General features: G+C 41.6%; 1 protein-coding gene across 7 annotated transcripts in view; it reads left to right on the forward strand.

Moving 5' to 3' along the window:
- NIN (ninein) overlaps nt 1–20591 on the forward strand; it is a 102556-nt gene that overhangs the window by 47468 nt on the left and 34497 nt on the right. For all 7 annotated transcript variants that reach the window (XM_018054358.1, XM_018054354.1, XM_018054356.1 and 4 more), the window contains 12 exons: nt 2172–2211; nt 3684–3874; nt 8077–8223; nt 8701–8868; nt 9308–9444; nt 9756–9896; nt 10147–10321; nt 13752–13862; nt 14239–14328; nt 16362–16500; nt 18322–18443; nt 19528–20033. In XM_018054358.1, coding sequence (XP_017909847.1) covers nt 2172–2211; nt 3684–3874; nt 8077–8223; nt 8701–8868; nt 9308–9444; nt 9756–9896; nt 10147–10321; nt 13752–13862; nt 14239–14328; nt 16362–16500; nt 18322–18443; nt 19528–20033 — 1967 coding nt within the window. The remainder of the gene's footprint in view (nt 1–2171; nt 2212–3683; nt 3875–8076; nt 8224–8700; nt 8869–9307; nt 9445–9755; nt 9897–10146; nt 10322–13751; nt 13863–14238; nt 14329–16361; nt 16501–18321; nt 18444–19527; nt 20034–20591) is intronic.

Below are 20591 nucleotides of genomic sequence, written 5' to 3' on the forward strand. Positions count from 1 at the left end.
CTGCAATAATATGAGCATTTGCTCTGTTGGTTGAGGAAATAAATGTGGAGGGATAGACAGGCAGGATGCTTTTATTAGGAGGCATAAAAATGTATACTTTACAAATAAAAACAATTGAATTCTGCCTAGAAACAACAGTGTGAGAAAAATCTATGGAGGTCTATTTCCTCCATTGCTCCCTCCCCAACCCCCAACACATCATCCGTTCGTCAGATTTGCGGTGTGGAAATGTGGGCCAATAAAATTGTAATCACAATCAAGTAAAAATCACATTGTGCCACAGTCCCTGTACTTATCATCCGTTTTAGTGACTTTGAGTTGTAATCTGTGAGTGGTAGTGAGCTTTTGTATTTTGAGTTATAGCCTTTGAATGTCTCTCTATGGCAAGGATAACTTATCTCAGCACTGTCAGTTTGGGGTTTCAGGTTAGTGTGGCGAATCTTGGTGAGCTCTTTGAATCGGTGCTCTATGCAGTATCTTTCTGAGTGAAATATGGAGCTGTGAAATCCTGGTAGATGGTTATCCTTCAATTAAGAAGAGAGGAACAAAATAGATGCGCCTAGGTTAGCTGTAGGAACTTCAACTTGTATTAACTTGAACAAGTTACTAAAAGAAATCAACGTTTAACTGAAGAATTTTAGATTGTGCACTGTCTGCCATGAGGGATCCAAGCTCTGGAGATGAGAGTTAATTAGGTTTGTTTCCCTGTTGAGTTCATTTCAAGAATCTAAGAAAAAAGTTCCCCTTGCACAGTTCGGCCACCAAGGAGAGTGGACTGGTTATTTATGTGTTGTCAAAGGCTGTTCAGTCACTAAGTCGTGTCTGACTCTTTGCGACCTCAGGGACTGCAGCACGCCAGGTTCCTCTGTCCTCCACTATGGAGTTTGCTCAAATTCATGTCCATTGAGATGGTGATGCTATCTAATCATCTCATTCTCTGCTGCACCCTTCTCCTTTTGCCTTCAATCTTTCCTAGCATCAGAGTCTTTTCCAATGAGTCGACTCTTTGCATCAGTTATCAAAGGTAGCTTCTTCATTCATAAAGCTGGATCTTTGCTGAGACAGCAGGAGGTTTTAAAAGGGGGATACACTTTTCTTAACAGGGTTACCTGACTGCGGTGGTTGTAGAACCTCCTAACAAGAGTAATTAGGAACCTTGCTGATGAGGTCAAAGATCACTGTGTACCTACTCATGGCCACTGGTTGGAAGCATATTTGTGCCATGCTTGGCTCATGGAGCGAGGGCTGAATTTTGATTCTGACGGGTGTCCTGGGCTGGGTGCTTTTGTGCAGTATATAAACTACACCTGTATGCTGTGACTTGGAAAAGACTCAGTAGAACATAGCATGATAAGGGGCAAAATGATCCAGTGCAGATCCGTTTCACTGTTTTTAATGTAGTAATTCACTGATAATGTACATTTTAACTTGAGCTCTCTAGCCTACTTGTTTGGGGCTGCACCTCTGTCTCCTCATTGTGCCACAAACACTCCTGTCTCATTCTGGTCTCATGGGTCAGCAAACAGTCTGCTCCTATCTTTCCACTTGGCTATCTCCAGCTTACCCCTCAAGTCTCAGTCAGATCTTGCTTCTTCCAGGAAGTCCATCCTGAACTTCCAAGGCTGACGGATACCCTAATTAGGTACCCATTCTTGAACTCCTCCACAATAGCACTTAATACACTACGGTATTGTTCTTCTTGTTTTCTTGTCTGCATGACTTTGTCAGCATATAAACCTCATGAGAGAAGAACTGTGCTTGTCCTGTTCGTGGTTGTTTTCCAAAGATGTAGCATGATACCTCACACTTATTAAACATTTACTGAAGAACAAACTCATAAATGCATGTGTATAAACTCTTCTCAGGTGATGGATTCTGAATATTGGCTTTGGCCTGATTTTATTGGCTGTGCTAGGTTTTGCTATTGAATAAGTGACGTCCGCTCACAGGGCAAATCCTTGGTGAGATGCTGCAGAAGGCTGTGTGGTATTTCTTAGTCATCTGCTCTCTACTGGCTCGCTGATTGAGGAGAGCCTGCCTGGATAAATGCTAGCGGGTCCTGAATCATGTGACTTACTCAGATGATGACATCAGAGCCAGAGAGTGATGTGGTCTTGGAAGAGCAGGCTTGGTTCTGAAGCACACTAACCTCCTCCTCTTGCCTCCCCTAGCACTGGAAGACGCAGCGCAGTGAGGAGTATGAAGCAGAAGGTAGGAACTGGGGGTGTGCCGGGCCGGCCTGGGAGGGAAGGGCTGCATTCACAGGGCGTTCTCCACAGCCCCTTCCCAAGGCCCGTCCCGTCTTCCTGCTGGAGGCCAGCTAAGAAGCAACCTGAAGTACAACAGCCACAAAAAAATTCACTCCCAATTGATACCTCATAGTTTTAAGTCATTGAACTTAACATCATGCAAGATATGGCAACTGAGATGTGGAATTTCACTTATGGGTTAATTACTGTCTTACATAGACTTTCACAGTAATCTATAAACCATCCTAAACGATTTACTGATTAAATGCATCCCTCGACAAGTTTCCTGGTGATCTTACCAGCAGATGGCACTGTGGTTCAGCTGACAGATCTCAACCCACTTCAAAGCCTGCCGTGGATTAGCTGTACTTAAGTGTAATTACAAATTCTCTAGGTCTCCAGCCTGTAAAGACACAGCAGTAACGGGCTTAATGTCTTTAATAAATTGTAAGGGTAGCACTAAATACTCTTCTCAGCCTCCAGGTTTCTTGGAGGCACACAGTATCATGCCAATAATTAGCTCATGTTTAAGTAACGACAGAATCTCTAATGTGAAAGTAGAAATCTTAACTAGAAGTGGGAACTTTTTCATAGAGAATAAATATTTATTTTTAAATAAGTAGGTTGATCCTTGTATCCTCAAATAGAACTTATCCTTAATATGTGCTTAGTCACTCAATTGTGTCTGACTCTTTGCAATCCCATGGAAGCCCACCAGGCTCCTCTGTTCATGAAATTCTCCAGGTTAGAATACTGGAGTGGGCAACCATTCTCTTCTCCAGGAGATCTTCTCGAGCCAGGGATCAAACCCAGGTCTCCTGCATTGCAGGCAGTTTTGTTACCCACTGAGCCATGAGGGAATCAACTATCCTTAATACACAGATAATAACTTGCAACCATTTATTTTTTTAAGTTAGGTTGCTTATAATAGTCATGTGTAAAGATTAAGAAACAGGCTACTCTTGAGACTTTTATCATTATTTAATGGTATTTACCATGAAATTATTTCCTTCTCAGTAAAACAGTGCTTAGACTAGAAAGAGAGTAGAGATAGTAAAGTCTGGTAGCTATAGTTGAGGTAGGATGTATAAAGCTCTTTAGAATGGCTCTCAACCAGCCTTCTCTTTCAGTCACACCAGAGCCTAAGCCTGTGCACATTTTCCTTTGAAATAAAACAAACCTAGAACCTTGACGTGACTGCACCGGAATATTTCTCATAGGGGTATAACTGCCAGTGAACAAAAGAGTGCCTGTTGGCCTTCATTGCAGCCTAAGAACCAATGGTTCTACTTCATTTGAACTTCTGGATCAAATCAACACTTGGTGGTCTCTTTTTTATAGCATTTATTTTCAAAAAGCACATTTTTCTTGGAGTATAGGTGCTCTCTCTGTGCAGTTCTTTTAGGGACAATATAATATATGCTTTTATTTTAGGCCAGTTAAGATTTTGGAACCCAGATGATTTGAAAGCCTCACAGAGTGGGTCTTTGGCTCCCCAAGACTGGATAGAAGAGAAACTGCAGGAGGTTTGTGAAGATTTGGGGATCACTCGTGATGGTCACCTAAACCGAAAGAAGCTGGTCTCCATCTGCAAGCAGTATGGTTTGCAGAATGTCGATGGAGAGGTGAGCGTTGCGTTGTATTTTTATTCAGGGATAGTAATCGTGATACAAGCTAACCTGGCCACAAGCTGGAGACAGCCATGTTTTGGTTTCCAGCTGCAAGTTACAGAGACTCCATTTTCTTTTTTTCCTGGCAAGTCAGCCATCAAGTTTCTGTCTCTGAGGACCTCATGTTTGTCGTGAGAAAAAAAGAACTGACAATAGCTGATAAATACTGAACCCAAACTGTGTGTGCCTCACTGTGCTAAGCATGTTACGCCACATCATTATCAGACCCCATCTCAGGGTAGCCATGATGTCAGTCTATTTGTAGGTGTGGCATTCACAGAGTCAGAGGTGAGAAAGGTGTGGAGGCAGGACAAGGCAGAGAGTTCAGGAGGGTTGAGTTGCGGGAATACTTTGAGGGCCAGGCTGATGAGTTTAGTCTTTGGAGAGACAATCTCCATATCACTCCAGAGTTCTTTAGCAGATTACATAATACATTGGAAAAACTTACTTGCTAAGGCTGGTCTGAACTTCTTTTATGGGGTATATTGGTGTAAAGAGAGCCATAGATTAGGACACGAGCCAGGAGTCATCACAATAATCTGGGTCATGAGGAAATGGAAAAGGGTACGTTGGTGGTTTTAAAAACGTACAACAAAAGAGTCTTGAAGAAGCCCCCCTGATGCTCTTGCTTGGTAAAATTCTCAACTTCACATTTTCTAAAAAAGTAAGAGGGGTGGCAGGACCGGGTGCATGAACAGCCATGAAACAAAAGATTGTAATTAATTCCAAGACACGTCTTTCAAAGAGTTAAAAATAAGGATTGAAGGGACTTAGAGGTTAGGGCTACAGTTGTACAAGCTTTGGGAAACTTTGATTATAATGATATTCAAAACCATGTTATCTGCTTGCTCAGAGGATAAGTGGTATTATTTTCCTAAACCAGAATGAGATTTATTATCAAAAGCTTCCAAGTAGCCTAGCTTGCAGAAAAGTTCTCCCTCCTCCTCCCTTGTGTATGTGACCATTGCACACTCTCTGACTACCCTGTAATGGCTCCACAGTCATTTATTTATCAGTGGTGCCTGTTGAGTCATAAAATTAAATTCGTCCTCCTAAATTATAAACCAGTGCAGTGTACAGAACCTTGGGTTGTTTTTGCCAAGAAATATTGCACAAACTTGGATTATTTATCTAAGAACAAATCTTGGAATAAACTGTAGCTGTTTATGGGGAGTTGCATTTTCTTCTGTGGTGGAGTTTCCAGAATCCAGGAAAAGAAGCAGCACATTTATTCTCCTCTGCTGTGAGGATGAGTGAAGGATTGCTAATTGAATGTAGCTTTTATTTAGTGTTTTTCCTCCCTGCCAAAATCATGAAATACTATAGTGCTTTTGTATTATTAGCTCTAGACCACAGCGGAGCTGAAAGTTCATGATGATCTCACCAACACACAGCTTGGAATCCTAGAATTTTACAACTGAAAGCAATTTTAGATTTAGTCACCCCACATTTTATAGATAAAGAAAGAGGTCACTGCTGCATGTTGCCATCAGCATGAAGGGAAACTGGATTGACTGTCTTATACCTGAAGCTAGTGCCCTGCCTTCTAGAAGCCAAGATGGCTGTAGGGCAGTGAAGGCAGACCATCACCCTTGTTGTTTAGTCGCCAAGTCATGCCTGACTCATGCAGCCCCGTGGACTGCAGCCCACCAGGCTCCTCTGTCTGGGGGATTTCCAGGCAAGAATACTGGAGTGGGTTGCCATTTCCTTCTCCAGGGATCAAACCTGGGTCTCCTGCTTGGCAAGAGGATTCTCTACCACTGAGCCACCTGGGAAGTCTAGAGGCCAGATATGACCCAAAGGCCAGGTGACCTACACAATGTTTAAAAATTGAACTATTTGCTATACTTTTTAAAATCGGGAGATTTTTTCTGAAAATCACAAGATTTGGCTCCATTTTTCTGGTAATGAGAAATGGCTAGCCCCTCTGGACAGGGCATGCACTCAAATGTTCCGTTCACTGCTTTAAAAGGCTTCTAAGTAGCCTTTTAAATGTCTTAAGACCATGCTGCCTCATTCATTTATATCACCTTCCTGGCGCCTCTGGCTATTTCCCAACTTACACATTGGGAAATCTGCCATCCAAAGACCTGGCTGGTGATAGGGAGGAAGAATGTCCTCAGGGTTCTAGGTTCAGCTCCTGCATAGGCTGCAGGGTGTGTCCCAGTTGCCCACTGACTTGCATTCTTATCAGGCCAACCCAGTCCGTCCATCCTCTTGCGAATCCACAGTCATTTACTCACCACTTGCCACACCCCCATGTCTAATAACTGGCAGGACTCGCTTACTCCACCACTTGGAATGGATCAGGTGATGGGTGTTTAGGCAGTCGGGAAGCTGTACATTGCTTTGGCCAAGGTCACAGGGCTAACGATGGGGAGCAAAGTGTTAAAGGCAAATATATTGGAATGTTCCAATGTTAAAGGCAAAATATGCTGGTTAACTTAAGTCATCACTGCTGGATTTTACTGTAACTTCTGGCTTGACAGTCCTGAAAGCCTAGTCCTCTAAGAAAGTGTCCTTTTGTTTGATAAAAATGAGACAGAGAATCTAAGGGAGCTTGGCAACCTCCGAATTTTGCCCCAAATATCTTTCCATCTGTTTCTTCGTGTGATTCTCTATGGGAACTGTCGCTTCTTCCAAAGATTTTCACCCTTTAAAATGGTTTTGTTTTGGAATCCTCTCCAGAGGAAGTGGTAGAAAAACAAGAATAGAGACAGATGTTTCCCATTGGATATGAATTGGGAAAAAAGGCATTCAAGATAAAAGAAATGCCACAAGGACTTAGCTGAGGGATAAAATCAACAATTAGGAGATGACAGGAATCCTAGCAATAGTCCAGACTTATGAAATAAATATTGAAAATTTGAGGATTTGTTACAAAGAGGCTTTTGTTAAAAGAGACCCAGTTGCAGGCACTAATGGTAAGTTTGTTGCTTATTTGGTTCCTTGCTACTCAGCAAATTAGGCATCATCTTGTTAGAAATGTAGAATTCCCAGGCCCCAGCCCCGGATTTAACTACATCAGAGTCTGCGCTTTAACAAGATCCTCAGGTGATTTCTGCTTTGTACATTGGGTCATATCCTATAGAAAAATTTCAGCCCCCCAAATAGGAAGCTGACTGTGAGAATGGAAGGCTTTGCTTTCCCTCCCTATTTTGTGGTGTCTGTGATTCATGTTGCTTTATTCCCTTTTCCATTCCTCTGTGAGTTAGGGAACAAACCATCTCCCAGGCACGCCTCTAGAAGAGACTCCATATGATGAGGACCACTTGATTACTGTCAGAGAGGGCAAAGTAGTGAGGCAGAATTTCCTTCTCTTCACATCTCTCGGAACACTTCTATTGCACACACGTGAAATTCTTCCTATCCAGTCCTCATTTGGGCTGTGCAAAAGCATTAAAAGAAATTAAAAGCCCCAAACACCACAATGTGGTTCCAAGTAATGTTCTAAATTCCAAGGCATGGGTTTCAGACCCAAGCTCTTAAATCATTGCAGTCTGTCCCAGACCCAATTATGCTAGTTTCCAAAATTTCATATAAGCAAAATATCATGTGGAGTCACTGTAATATACTGGCTTAACGAATGTCTGTTTTCTGCTGTTACAACACTGGGAAGCTATATCTTTATATTTTTCAGTAATTCTTTAACTCACAAGATAATGCATAGCAACGTTAAAGATAACCTGTTCTAAGAGTATGAGCAAAAGAGAAAACAGTTAATTTCTAAATTGCATAAAATTATGAAGATGTTGAAAATGAATTTTATTCAGTTTATGGGAGGGGGAAGGACAGATTACTAGAAAGGAAAATATATTTAGTGAAGTGAGAATAAAGGCACATGTCATATTTCTGGAGTCCTGGGATCAAGAGTGGTGCCAATATCTGTTGGCTTTGTTGTTTAATCTCTAAGTCATGTCTAGCTCTTTGTGACTCCATGGGCTGTAGCCTGCCAGGCTCCCCTGTACATTGGATTTCCCAGGCAAGAATAACTGAAATGGGTTGCCATTTCCTTAGACCGAGGGATCAAACCAGCGTCTCCATCACTGGCAGAGGAACTGTTTACCACTGAGCCACTTGGGACTAGAAGTGTACTTTGAACTTCATGGGGTTTTTGTTGAGAGAAATAGTTAAGATGTACGGTTGCCCTTTTCTAGATGCTTGAAGAAGTCTTCCATAATCTTGATCCTGATGGTATGATGAGTGTAGAAGATTTTTTCTATGGCTTGTTCAAAAATGGAAAACCTCTTACACCATCAGCATCTACCCCATATAGACAATTGAAAAGGCACATCTCCATGCAGGTAAGAAATAAATAGGAAGTGGATTCTTTGGGAGTAAAGTTAACATCCATTTGAATAATTTCTAGTGAGTTAATCTGCTGTCTGAAGAAAAATACTGAGGAGAAAGAGAAGCAAAAGAAGAGCAGAAAAGAAAGACTAAACCACTGAGGAAGTTGGGTTTGAGAAATGACCATAAATTATAGTAGGAAGACCACTAATTATGCCCCTTCATGTTAGCTGTGGGCCAGAAGGAACCTGATGTTAAGTAGAGATGCATCTCATCTGTATGCAGGATCTGTCTGCCAGGTCAGCTGTTGATCAGCTTTGCATTCTTGACTGACATGGGAAAGGAAGATCAAAGGGGCCGCATGGCTTTTTATCCTAGCAGCATAAATGAGAGAAGCATGCCTCTGCCCCTTGTGGTCGGGACTGACTGCTTTTGGTCTTGACCAATGTCGTGTTGCAATGCCTGAGCTTGCTCAAGTCTCTTTCTTCTAGTCTTTTGATGAGAGTGGACGACGGACCACAGCCCCATCTGCAATGATGAGTACCATTGGCTTTCGGGTCTTCTCCTGCCTGGATGATGGGATGGGCTATGCATCAGTGGAAAGAATACTTGACACCTGGCAGGAAGAAGGCATTGAGAACAGCCAGGAGATCCTGAAGGTGTGGCAAATGACAAATTGGGAAGGGTTGAAAAATTCTGTTTGTGATTTGATTTGATTTCTCCTTAATGATTCTTCCGTTCACAAGATCTCAGACATAAGAGATAACTTTTGCTCCCCCCTTTAACCAGGAGTGTTGCTGACTTCATGTTTTTAACCCCTAAATTACTGACAAGAAATTTCTTAACTGATCTCTGGTTGGTAGAGGTTTGCCATTGTGTTTATTTACAATGCCAGACAGCGTTTTTAAAAAAGACGTAAATAATCATGTTTTCCTTAGAGAGACCTTAGTCGAGTATTGTTCCGAAGCAACTGTTAAAGAAATGTAAACATCCAGTTTGTAGATTATAAATTCAGTTCCCCAGATCTGTGTAACCTTCACATTTTCTGCTTTCTTAGGATAGAACTTGTGATTATCTTGAACTTGTTCTGATTTCTAGGCCTTGGATTTTAGCCTTGATGGAAATGTCAACTTGACAGAGTTGACACTGGCTCTTGAAAACGAACTTTTGGTCACCAAGAACAGCATTCACCAGGCAGCTCTGGCCAGTTTTAAGGCTGAGATTCGGCATCTGCTGTGAGTTGAGCAGAAAGCTTACCTGCTCTGTCCCCTTTGCTGCTTGTTGAGCAAGTGCTTCGGATGCCTGTGGCGTGTATTCCATTCTGAAGGCAGTGGTGGCTAATCGCCCACCATCTCACTTCTGTGAAAGTGAGGTGGAGCTTAGATCTGCATGTAGGCTTTTGAAAAGGGCTGTGGAATGTGTTTTGGAAGGGCTCTGGTTGTCTTGGTTTTGTTTTTGTAGAGGAGCAAGCCAGAGGAGAGCTCTCTGGGTCTACTTGTTGCCTAGTTACAGTCTCCCTTATAACTTTGTTTCTTTCTGATTCTAGGGAGCGAGTTGATCAGATGCTCAGAGAAAAGGAGAAGCTCCGGTCTGATCTGGACAAAGCCGAGAAGCTGAAGTCTCTGATGGCCTCAGAGGTGGACGACCACCACGCAGCCATAGAGCGGCGGAACGAGCACAACCTCAGGTGGGACGGGCGGGGCCAGGGCCCTCCTTTCCCACCACCCTGGCCCAGAGCAGCGGGGTTTTGCCTGCCTGCCCACCTGCTTGGCCACACCTGGCTGGGGTGACTTAGGCGTGGCCAAGCCTACAGGAAAGCAGAGCTCACTGGACACTTTCTCAAGGGGCTTCCCATCTCTATGACTCTGTTTTTGGTGGCTCTACAGGGGGACCTCTGAGGGACTTGATGGCAGCCTTTCAGTCTTTCCTTCTCACAGGAAACTGGATGAAGAGTACAAGGAGCGAATAGCAGCCTTAAAGAATGAGTTCCGAAAGGAGAGAGAGCAGATCCTGCAGCAGGTGGGCAAGCAGCGTATGGAACTTGAGCAAGAAATCGAAAAGGCAAAAACAGAAGAGAATTACATCCGGGACCGCCTCGCCCTCTCTTTAAAGGTAATTATCCTCTTAGTTATGTGGTCTGTGTGCCTTCTGGGAATACCACGTGGAAAACCACAGCTCTGTAAGAGGATAGGTCTGCACAGGGCTCATAAGTCTGGGTCAACACCCGGACATGGTAGAGCCCCCGCTGGGATCCAGGTTTCCGGGGTGTCCGGGCTTCTGGTTTGCCAATAGCATATCTTGTTCTTACCTGCTGAAGCTGCACTGAGTCCTCAGGGCTGTTTGATACTTGGTTGATGCTGTCCCCTTCCTCATCCTTAGCAGATGGCTTTTTTTTTTCCTTCCACACTGAGGCCATCCACTTTGTTTCTCTGCTCCCAAATCTACCTTTTCCCTTGCACATCCTCCTCCTCTTTTCTGTGTCTCAGTAGAGGAAGTGATCCTTCTCTTTATGGAGCTCTGACACCAGGTAATGTGGTACAGTGTCAGCTGGAGCTGAAGGTGGGCGGGACCCTCTCAGGTCTTGGGAGGGGTCTGGACTTGAGACTGCCTGGTTCCAATCTGGATACCACCACTTACATAAGACCTTCATCAGGTTACTCAAGCCTGTTTCCTAATGTGCAAAAGAGTCACCATCATAATACCAACCTCATAGCATTGATGTGGAGATTGAGTGAGTTGCTACATATACAGTATGTGAAAGTAATAAGAACCTATGGAATAGTTAGTTTTCTTGAGGTTATGAAAGGTTCCTGAAACTCCACAAATCAGAAACTGAGCCAATTCTCCCTCCCTAACCGTCAAACTGCTTCCTCTCCTGAATTTTCACCGTAATCTCCATCACCATCCTGTGCTGTTAAGTCATAGAAGTCACCGTCCTTGGTCATCCTGGATTCTCACTTTCTGAGTCCTGCTGATGCTCTGAAAGGCTTTTCAGATTTACCCCATTTCTCCATTTCCACAGCTTCTGAATAGGTTCAGAATTCATCACAATTTCTCAACTGACTTATGTGCATCCTTTCTTCCATCTATCCAACCTCCCTCCGCCTGGTCACCAGAGTTATCTTACTGCTGCTGCTGCTGCTAAGTGGCTTCATTCGTGTCTGACTCTGTGCAACCCCATAGACAGCAGCCCACCAGGCTCCCCGTCCCTGGGATTCTGCAGGCAAGAACACTGGAGTGGGTTGCCATTTCCTTCTCCAATGCATGAAAGTGAAAAGTGAAAAGTGAAAGTGAAGTCGCTCAGTCGTGTCCGACTCTTAGCGACCCCATGGACTGCAGCCCACCAGGCTCCTCCGTCCATGGATTTTCCAGGCAAGAGTACTGGAGTGGGGTGCCATCTTACTGAAGAAACTTAAAAATCATGCTACACCCTTTGTAAAAGTGCAGCGTGGCAGCCTGAAGGGCCCTGAAGAGGGGTTCATGCTCCTACCTTCCTAATCTCAGGTCTTGCCAGCAACCCCCAAGCCCACGCGTGACCTCTGCTGCACCTGCTGTCAGTAATTTCAGTTTCTCAGTGGGCTTTTAGGCTCCTTCACTGCTTTCTCCAACACTGCAGGCCAAATTGCTTATTCGTTCCCATTACACTTAACTTTTTTTTCTCACCAGAAGGTAGCATATTTTCTATCACATCTTAGGTAGTTGTATCCATATCTGTCTCCCCTGCCATGGTCCCAATTGTGTGGTCCCTGCTTCCCTGGTGGCTCAGATGGTAAAGCGTCTGCCTGCAATGCGGGAGACCCGGGTTCAATCCCTGGGTCAGGAAGATCCCCTGGAGAAGGAAATGGCAATCCACTCCAGCACTCTTGCCTGGAAAATCCCATGGACGGAGGAGCCTGATAGGCTGCAGTCCATGGGGTTTCAAAGAGTTGGACACGACTGAGCGACTTCACTCACTTGTGGTCAGCAACAGAAGCTGACTTCTTAGTTTCCAAAGCGCCAACACAGGCCCAGTTCATAGAGATTGCTCCTGATTGTTTTCACATCTAAATTTAGACATACTTTGAAAGATTAGAATTCTAGAGTTGTCATTTGGGGGGTAGGTAGTTTTCTTTCTTAAACACTTCAAGCACATGCTTTTTCACTCCGTGTTAACTGTATAAGGGTGTGAACAAGAATATATTTAAAACATTGGCTCTGCTTAAATGTCCAATGACAAAGGAATGGATAAAGCTGTGGTACATAGATACAGCGGACTATTACTCAGCCACTGAAAAGAAGGTAATAGCGCCGTCTGCAGCAACATGGACGGACCTAGAGAGCATCCTGCTGAGTGAAGTAAGTCAGAGAAGGGAGAATATCCTATGACATCCCGTATATGTGGAATCTAAAAAGAAATGATATTCATACAAATGAACTTACAAAAGAGAAACAGACCCACAGACTTTGAGAATGACCTTATGGGTGCTGGGGGAAGGATGGGGAGAAGGGATAGTTAGGGAGTTTGGGATGGACATGTATACTCTGCTGTATTTAAAATAGATAACCAACAAGGGCTTACTGTATACCACATGGAACTCTGCTCAGTGCTGTGTGGCAATCTGGATTAGAGGAGAGCTTGGTGGAGAATGGCTACACGTATATGTGCGACTGAATCCCTTTGCTGTTTACCTGAAACTACCACAGCATTGTTTGTTAATTGGCTATATCCTAATACAAAATAAAAAGTTTTCTAAAAACAAATATATCATCTCTATATTTTGGCAAGATATGCTTTGAAAATACACAGAAAAAAACCACATTTTGTGGACTTAGGTTGACATGTTATTATAATAATTTAAACATAAATTATGAAAAAACTGTATGTGTAGCTTTTATATCTTTAAACCAAAATCAAATTGCAAATTAAATGTAAACCATGTCTATATCATCATTAAATGAAAATTGTTGGAGCTATTCTCCTTTTTGTAGCTTTTCTGAGTTCTCTTTTGCTGTCAAATAAACATGGTATTCTGCAACCAGTCTTTCATTTGACATCCTAATGAGAACGCTTTTCATGTCATTAAATTTTCAATTGCAAAGCTGTCAGATAGAAGTACAATGCAAGTCATATATGTAATTTCAAATTTTCAGACAGCCACATTAAAAGGTAAACGGAAACAGGTGAATTTAATGTTAAATCATTTTAATCTGTAATCTCTAAAACATTATCATTTTGACTTGTAATTAATATAGAAAACCTGTTTGTTATTGAGCTTTCTTTTCATTTTTGTCTAAATCCTCAAAGTCTGGTGAGTGTTTCATACTCACAGCTCCTTTACCTGAAACTGCTAGTGCCTGCTATTGGATAGCATGGTTCTGTAGGATCAAGAAAAAGAAGAGGCACGCTTTGGGGTTATAAGATAATATTGGTTTTTTTTTAATATTTACTTTTTCTCCGCTAATGTACTGAAACTTTCTCAATCTAGAGCATTGATTTATGCATGAAATTAAACGGTACAACAGCTTCCTTTTTAATCCACGGAATTTCCCCAAATTTCTTCAGGAAAACAGTCGTCTAGAAAATGAGCTTCTGGAGAATACAGAGAAGTTGGCAGAATATGAGAGTCTGACAAACAAACTTCAGCGAAATTTGGAAAATGTTTTGGCAGAAAAGGTAAATCTGTTTAAATGTGATTTCCTGAAAGGCAACCCCGAAATGTAGTTTACTCAAAAGACCAGAAGCAGTGCCACTAAGAAAATGCCTATTATGGAATTATTTATGTGACTAAAGGAAGTTGTCAGCTTTGGCAGGGATTTAATTTATACGAGGAAAACTTTGCGTGGCACTGAGAAAAGGTCTCTGCTTTAGTTGAACACATCACTCTAGAATGTTCTTTCCATCATCCAGTGGATGGTGTTTCTGTTCAAAAGTCACATTCCTTTCATACTCAAGAGACTGAGTGAACACCAGAAATTGGGGCCTTTGGTATTTTTTAGGTCAAAGAAGGATACTTGGGAAAAATGACAACTTTGCACTTTCCATTTTCTAGTTTGGTGACCTTGATCCCAACAGTGCTGAATTCTTCATGCAAGAAGAAAGGCTGACGCAGATGAGAACTGAATATGAGCAGCAGTGCCGGGTGAGTGACTGAAGAGAACTTAACTTAGTAAGTGGAGAGTGCCTAGATTCAGATCCTGCCTCACCATTTACTAGCCAGGCGACTGGTAAACGTAACCTGTGGGTATCTCAATTCCTTATCTACAAGGTGACAAAAATAAATGAACCCACAAAATAGAGTTGTCGTGGAGAGTCAGGAAGTACACGTGATGCGTGAAGAACAAAGCCTGAGACACAGAAAACACTTAACCTAAGTGCTGGCTATTATATTATTCAGTATCCTGATATATGAGAGTCGTGCAAACTGCTGTTGTCTGTTTTATCTGGGTCAGAAATTGCCAGTAATTAGAGGAAAATAAAGTTTTATTCTAAGAGAAGGAAACTGTGGTCATGTTGATATGCTTATTCCAAAACCAGCCTTTCCTGCGTGCCGGCCTACTCTGATATAATTTGCTTTTGTTCTGTGGGGTTTTTTTCCTGAATAGATTCCGTACTTTATTTACAAAATGCAAATAGAGCAGAAACCACTCAAGTCTTTAAGTAGTAAGTCATTACTACTAGAGGACACAAAAACATCCTAATAAGTAAGAATCTTTGACTTTTTTAGAAAAGTAACTCTTCTAAGCTCAGGAATCTGGGATTTTTATTTTTTTCTTAAACCACAAACACTTGTGTATTTTAACATGGTGAGCATAACTGAGTTCAGCCTGCTTTAGATGAACATAGTACTTGGGCAAAAATGGAGAAAACAATCACCTCCTTATGAAGTGGTTCATAGTCTGCCTTCTCAGGAAATGTACATACACGCAGATTTTGAGAAAAGAAATGAAATATTCGTCACTCTTACAAATACATTTTGGCTCTTGTCTCTAATCTCCTATGCTTTCAGTTATATAGATTTTTTTTCTCCTATGGTTTCAATTATTTCATCAGTAAAATCTGTCAGCTCCACCTCCGAAAATTCTCCAAATTCATCTGCATATACATTTTTAATAGCTTTTCATAACCATACGATTCACCAACTTAAGGTATACAATTCAGTCTCTTTTAGTATATTCACAGAATTGTACAACCATTACCATAATAAATTTAGAACATTTTCATCACCCGCAAAGAAACTCCCAGTCCACATAGCTGTAATCTCTCCCATGACTTCCAGCCCTAGGCAACTAATAATCTATTTGCTGTCTGTTTGGTTTTGCCTATTTTTAACATTTCCTAAAAATGAATTTATACAATATATTGACCTTTGTGACTGGCTTCCTTCATTTAGCATATTGTTTTTGAGCTCTGTCCATGTGGTACCATGTATCAGTACTTTGTTTATTTCTATTGCTGCGTAATATTCCATAGCATAGCCATACTGCATTTTATTTATCCATTCCTTAGTTGATGGACATTGAGTTATCTTGAATATTGTGAATAATGGGCTGCTGTGAATAATTTGTGTGTGAGCTCTTGTGTGGACATATGGTTTCATTTCTCTTGGGTATGTACTGAGGAGTGGAATTGAATCATATGATCCCTGTATGCTTAACCTTTGAAGAACTGCCAAATTTTTTGCAAAATATTTGCACCATTTTACATTCCTACCAGTAAGAGAGTTCCAATTTCTCTCCATCCTTGCCAACGGTTGTTACCATATGTCTTTTTTATTTTAGTCATCCTAGTGGATATGAAGTGGAATCTCATTGTGGCTTTGATTTGCATTTCCCTAATGGCTAGTAACATTGAGTGTCTTTTCATGTGCTTGTCAATATATCTTCTTTGGAGAAATGTCTCTTCAGATCCATTGCTGAATATTTAAATGTGTTATTTGTCTTTTTATTATTGAGTTGTAATTGTTCTTTATATATTCTGTATACAAGTCCCTTATCAGATATATATGGTGCAAAAACTTTTTTTCCATGCTGTGGGTTGTCTTTTTACTTTCTTATTGGTATCCTTTGAAGCACAAAAGTTTTTAATTTTGATGATGTACAGTATATCTGTTTTTTCTTCCATTGCTTGTTTTTAACATCACATCTAAGATTTATATTGGTTTTTAAATTCCAGCTATTACAAGACCAAGTAGACGAACTCCAGTCTGAACTGCAAGAATATCGTACACAAGGCAGAGTATTCAGGCTTCCCTTGAAGAACTCACTGTCAGAAGAACTTGATATTAACAGTGGTTGCATCGAGCCTGACCAGGGTAAGCCTGTTCAGACACCATCTTTTCAGAGTCTGTGCCTTTGACTTTTGATTGTAAAACCATAGTTGAATGTAAAATTGCAAAATGTTGGCAACCCTGCCTTCTCCGCCCCCACAGCACTACCCCACCCCCACCCCCCAAAAAAAGACTTTGGCAATGCTATTTTCTTGAGCTGTTTCACTTGTGGTATGTTTTTTTCATTTGTCCTGAAGTCTTTATGAGAATATTTCCATCTGATTTTGATACACATCAACAAAGAAATGGAAAAATCAAACCACAAGGATATTAAAAAAAAAAAAAACTGGCTACGAGTCTGCGAATCCAGGCCTTGGGAGTGTTAGAATTCAGTCACTGAGTTATTGCTGAATCCTCCCTTTCTAAAAGAGTGCCTAACTGGTATGACAATGTTTTGGAGAGTGAGCCAGCCAGAAACCCCAGAATTTGATTTCCTTATGCTGGTTGTGCTAAATGCCTGCAAAACAACAAATAAGATAAATAAATGTTGGTGCCTGTGCCTTGGGGAGGATTTTGAGTAATACAGATGGAAGGCAGAGCTGTTTGGGAACCCTCCTATGTTCATTATCAGCTCTTTTCCTTCCTCCTCATATCCTGCCTCTTTCCTCCAGTGGGTTGACTATGAATTTCAGAAGGGTTTGTAATAAATTCTTCATTATATATAGCTTTCCCCACTGCTACTTGGAACAGGAGTACAGGTTCTCACAATGGTTGTTTATTCTTCTCCTTACCTATTTATTCTACAGTAAATAAGGGAGTGAGGAGGGAACAGGAAGAGGCTTGAATACTCTTCCTCTAAGTCTGTACTCTGTAGCCTTACTGTGGTAAAAGGATGGAGCCCAGTTGATAGAATATATCTCAGAAGCTTTTCTGGGCTTTTCCGTAGATGACCAAGGACTGGGAGTTCTAATCATGGGTACATGAGGCTGTGCCACCTTGGGATGGTTTACACCCCGGGTATCACTTCTCAGATGGGGAACGCCATGGCAGGTGTAGAGAAAGCCCAAAGGTTGTCAATTCCAGATGTTAGACTTACACTATTTCTTGCATCTGCCTGTGTCCCTCCACGTGAAAACTTTGAGTTCCCTGCCTTAATACTAGTCCCCTGCCTTAGTATTCGATGTAATCATTTCATCTGTGTACTAGCTCAGCCCTCAGCTTATGCTTCACATTTCAATGTCTGTCTCAGTCACCATTGTGGGCAGTTGCAGAGGTGAACTCCTATGGAATGAGTTGATAGTTTTCTACAGAATCTGTCTATATCTGGGTTCCTAACCTATGCTTTATTCTTTTAAATAACTTTAGCTGATAATTGAAGATGAGGCCCCACCTGCACTACAGGAAATTAGCATTGTAGTGCTCAATCTTCTGTAATGTTGAGTGGTGGGTTGGATATCTTGATCCATGAAGTTAACACCTCGAAGCATAGCAAGTATGCTGGCCATTCATCCCCCTGCCACATTCCCTTCTGCTGATTTGTCACCCAGTATTTGTTGGGTGGAAAGAAGGCTGATTGGTCTGATCATACTGCCTCACTTGGCAGCATTTTCATTAGCAGGAGGTCACTTCTAAGAAACATTTCCCCCATCTGCTCCCACCTCCTGTCCTATTGACTTCTATTAAGGTTTGATACACTGCCTGTATCTCATTTTCCCTTATGCTTGAAAACAAGAGACCACTCTTGGATTCTGTTGGATGCTGTTTCCTAGTAGATATCATCTATTGCACTTTAGGATTCCATAAGTAATGCCAGTTGTGTTATTGAAAGAACCTGCAGCTGGGTCAACAGATCCCATGTGTTTCCAGGGCTTGGTTCTGAAGAATGCAATCCACTGAATATGAGCATCGAGGCAGAGCTGGTCATCGAACAGATGAAAGAACAACATCACAGGGACTTGTGTCACCTAAGACTGGAGCTTGAAGATAAAGTAAGACCTTCTTCTCAATCCTGTTCTCTGATTTCTTTGAGCTCTGACAAGCTTTTGCATGTACGACACTCTCCATTCTTTTTTCTCCCAGAGCAGCACTTTCTGTACATTTCCTCATGCGTCTGGGTGGCTACGAGGAACTCACTTCCTCAGGATGCTTTCCCAGGCCAAGGGGCCTTTGAGGGCTCTTCTTCGTAGGAGAGAGATTCTTAAAAATAGAATATCTTCAGTCCTAGCCAGCATGGAGCTGAAAGGTCATTACATTATTTCCAACTCATTAAAAAAAAAAGTCCTTTGATGCAGCATCACCTCCTGAATTAGGTACAAGTTCTGAATCTTGGTTTCAAAACCCTTTGCCGTGTTGCTTTAGGTTATGCTTCCAGTCTTCTCTCTCATCATCCTTTGACTTACTTTATCTTCCAGCCAGACCCGGTAGTTTGCTGCTCTTCACCAAACTGTCCTCTCTTGCTCATGCTGTTACATGCTATGTTATTATTTCTTTCTACCTCTTGAAAGTCTACTTAACCTTCAGAGTTTCCATCAAATGCTAGCTCTTCTATTCCTGAATTCTCCCAACCAAACATGATTTTCACCTCCTTGGAGTCCCCAGGTTACATTGTAGGTATTTTTCCTACACATGTTTTTAAATGTTTTATTCTAACTGGTAGTACACTTTCTTTATATTCGTCATAACCATGTCTAGAGAGGGGGCTGTGTCTTATCCAACTTGTGTCCCCATGAGGCCTGCAGAGTACCTGACAGGTGTTAAATAAATACTTGAATATAATTATCTATGTTAAGACTTGCAGTTTGCAGTTGGAAAGGATGCCCGTGAAGAAATACAGTGTCTATGTGAAGGTCTAGTTAGTTTTAACAGAATTGTTTAGAAACTAATAAAATTCAACCAATTTACAAAGGAAATCAAACCTGACTTAAAAATATCTTATTTAATGTGTTTTGAATTGTTACTTTAAAACAAAAATAGGAAAACTGAGAAATGTAAGAAAAAAGTCTTTACTGCCCCAGAGCCTTGCCATGGCCTTGAGTTGAATAATACTGTGGTGGTTTTGCTTTCTGGCTTTAGGTGAACTATTATGAAAAGCAGCTAGATGAAACCAAAGTTGCCTTTGAAAAGGAGCAGGAGAACATGAAGCTCAAGTGTGAGAATGAAGTACACATCTTAGAAGAACAAATAAGTGACCTTAAAAATAAGATTGCAGAACTTCAGGGCCAGACAGAGCTACTCAAGGAGGCGCAACACATGGCTATCTGCAGACATGAGGAGGAGAAAAAGCAGCTGCAGATGAAGTGGGATGAGGAAAAGGCTCACGTGCAGGAGGAGCTGCGGCTGGAACATGAGATGGCACTCAGGGCTAGGCTGGAGCAGGTGGAGGAAGGCTTTAACAGAGAGAGGGAAAAACTCGTTCAAAATGGCGCCTGGACAGAGGAGAAGGTGAGGGGCTTGACTCAGAAACTAGAACAAGTTCACCAGGAGCAGCTGAAAAGCCTGGTGGAGAAACACATTCTTGAGAAAGAGGAATTGCAAAAAGAGCTCTTGGAAAAACACCAAAGGGAACTACATGAGGGAAGGTAAGAAAGTGGGGGAAGAAGAGGAGGGGACACCAGTCCTCAGGGGCACCACAAGTCCCCGTTAATAAAGGAGACTTTGAAAAACCAGAAGGTGTAAGAGCCCACTTAAACTGACTAGAATTCTTTTTTAGTTTTTCAACTTGTTTTGTCCTTGTTCAGATATAAGCCTATCTTGGGATTGTTGAAACTTTTTTTTTTTAAGAGGAAAGTTTTGTTTTGTTTTTTATCAAACATATACTTTTTAAGGTTCCAGATGAGAATAAGATGATCACAAATGTGATTTCTTCTTTGTTTAGTCCTGTTGTTTTCTGAGAAAGGCCTTTTATAAGTTATTAGATTCGGGCAAAGTTACATTTCCTCCCAGAGTTATGAAACACTATTTTGTGCTTACTTTCCTCATGTGAAACCTCAGATGTTTTAGAGGGCTTTGGTGCTTCATACTTTATCTCATTGGTACTTCATTAAATAGAAAGCAAACATATATGTATGGTTTGTATAACTACATATAGACAGACAGACAGAGTCACTCAGTCTTGTCCAACTCTTTATGACCCCACA

The sequence above is a fragment of the Capra hircus genome, chromosome 10, assembly GCF_001704415.2.
Source record: "Capra hircus breed San Clemente chromosome 10, ASM170441v1, whole genome shotgun sequence".
Classification (NCBI taxonomy): Eukaryota; Metazoa; Chordata; class Mammalia; order Artiodactyla; family Bovidae; genus Capra; species Capra hircus.